The sequence below is a fragment of the Trichinella spiralis genome (genome assembly GCF_000181795.1).
Source record: "Trichinella spiralis strain ISS 195 chromosome Unknown Scfld6757, whole genome shotgun sequence".
Lineage (NCBI taxonomy): Eukaryota > Metazoa > Nematoda > Enoplea > Trichinellida > Trichinellidae > Trichinella > Trichinella spiralis.
Genome location: NW_003533696.1, coordinates 1 through 2496, shown reverse-complemented (window position 1 = coordinate 2496; position 2496 = coordinate 1). Strand labels below are relative to the sequence as shown.

Below are 2496 nucleotides of genomic sequence, written 5' to 3'. Positions count from 1 at the left end.
TTTGTAATATATTCGAGGTAACAATGCAACATACAGCTTAAAAACCCAAAAGAATTTAAAAAATAAATAAGTAAAATAATATAAAATCAATCATTATATTTGATTAAACAAATAACAAAAATATATTTATTGAAAAAATGTACGGTTAATCTTAATTTTCTATAATTTCAAAAACTAACCTGAAGAGATTACGGTACAGCGTTCGAGGCATCCAGCAGCATTTAAGTTTGGCCGATCAGGAATAACAGTTTCGATGTCCGAATCATCTGAAATGACCAATCGTCTGCAGACCTTTCTTCCTCTTCTTTTCGGACTAGCGCTTGAAGGTGTAGATGTATTGCTTTTTTCCACTCGGCTTGAGGACCGACTTTTCATAGCAAAATTCCGCGATTCCGGTGACCTTTATCTGAATGAATAAAAACCAGCGAACAATGAACATAAAAAAGAACCTGACTGTCATTTACAGTATGAAAACCTTGAGTTTTCAATGATCGGCTGATAATAAATATATTTTAATATTATAGTTATAAGGAAAAAATAAAATAAATGAAAAAAACAATCAATTTCATACTATCAGAATAAAAAATATCTACTAGTATGACCGAATGAAATAGTAATTGGGTTCATATGAAATCTATTTATTTAATCAGTTAAAAAATAATTATTAATGCAGCTTTATTCTTTATTTTATATTCTTGAACTTCATTACTATTAATCGTGCTTTACAGTCTAGTTTGAAAATCAAAAGTAATGTTCTATATTTTTAAACACGTGAAATAGGTTACTTTGTTTTATGTAGAGCATTATTTTGTTAAGTACGAAAAATGGAGTGGGTTAAATGGAGAAAAAACGCATTATATATATGAGCATTATTTAAAAATAAAAGCGATTAAATCTGCTTTAAAACTTTTTTAAGGAAAAGTTGAGGTCAAAGACAAAAATTATTTTCATTTTACTGCGTAATTTACATAGTTTTGTTGAAAAGTAGCGCTTGACTTGGTACAAACGACAATGAAGACATTTTCAACTGCATTACACATAAGAAATTGTGTTTACAACAATGCGAAAGGACGTCCTATGCTTGTACAGCTTTCAAAAAGATCTTTATCAAATGAAATTATTTCACTTCATCGTTTCAACTTCTTACCGTTCGATGTGATGCAAGATTTATTAATATCAATTCATGAAAACTGTTCTCTTCCATGGTGGGCTTGCATTGCTGGATGCACAATTTTGGCAAAAGCGGCTACATTTCCTTTAATGGTGATATCGCAACGAAACTCTGCAAGATGTGCCTTAGCTGCACCACAAATAGAGAAAATGTTAAAAGATTTACAGTCTAAAGTTGACGAAGAAGCATTTCGTTATTCTTGGCCACAAAACGTAAAAATATTGTTTATCGTTTAAATGTGAGAAATTAAATGCTTTATTTTTTGAAAATATAAAATTTCAAATTAAAATGAAGCAATATTTTTGCTATTTATTTAGGCAAATCGCATTGTTAGAGAAATATATTCAAAATACGATTTTCATCCTGGTCGCAGTTATGCGCTTGCTTATGCTCAGTTTCCATTATGGATCACATTGTCTATGTCAATCCGAAGTATACAGAACCGTCATTGTTGAATGAAGGGAAATTAATATTTTTTGTTAAGCAAAAATCCGTATTTTAATTTTTTTCAGGAACGAAGACCCATTTGGGAATGCATGAGGGCGGACTTTTTTGGTTTACAGACGTAACCACACCTGATTCATCTTTACCTTTGCCTGTGTTAATGGGTATCTGCGGCTATGCCATTTTTAAAGTAATAGATTTGCCCTCATACTTTGCATATTGTGCATTGCCTGTTTTCTTTAACTGCATATGCCTGTCGATATAAAGTTACGCCAACAATGAAAAGCATAGCATACATTGCTTTTGGAATTTGTATGAGCTTCCTTCTTCCTGGGATATCACCTCTTACTCCATCCTAAAAATTTTCTATCGTAGAAGTGACTTTTACAGGTTTATTGAAATATTTACGCACGTGGCTATTTTTGGTTGCTTTCATCTACGTCCACCATGATCCTGTATGTTGACCATAATCACCGGAATCTGATGAAATTGTATGGAATTCGACCAATACAATTTGATTCTTAAATCCCTTTTCTGATATGTGTAAAGGAATTTTTAACTGCCTTTTGTATTCAAACCATCTATTAATTTTTTACAATAGATTTCGGCACACCCATTCCATATGATGCGTTAAGGTGTAGTACATCTGCTTGCAAATCAAATCAACAGAGTTGCGTGTTATAGCATAATGATCTACTGGTATTGCCATGTATCTAATCACTGATCATGCTATGGCAAGCAGAAATGAGTTAAAGATATCGCATACAAGGTATGATTCGTATGTGCATTAAATTAATTCTAATACTTTGTATCTGAAACTCCAGTATAGCTGTTACGTGTTCAACATCCTCTGACGATTGCTGTATGAAATAATGACTCTA

General features: G+C 31.9%; 2 protein-coding genes across 2 annotated transcripts; one reads left to right on the top strand and one right to left on the bottom strand.

Annotated features, from left to right (window-relative positions):
- The first annotated feature begins 1011 nt into the window (after positions 1-1011).
- Tsp_14536 (conserved hypothetical protein) lies at positions 1012-1407 on the top strand. Its single transcript, XM_003365992.1, has one exon. The coding sequence runs from the start codon at positions 1012-1014 to the stop codon at positions 1405-1407; it is 396 nt and encodes a 131-aa protein (XP_003366040.1).
- Positions 1408-1820: 413 nt separating this feature from the next.
- Tsp_14535 (conserved hypothetical protein) lies at positions 1821-2324 on the bottom strand. Its single transcript, XM_003365991.1, has 2 exons — positions 2229-2324; positions 1821-1970 (listed from the first exon to the last, which is right to left on the bottom strand). The coding sequence occupies exons 1-2, from the start codon at positions 2322-2324 to the stop codon at positions 1821-1823; spliced, it is 246 nt and encodes an 81-aa protein (XP_003366039.1).
- Between the last annotated feature and the right edge of the window lie 172 nt (positions 2325-2496).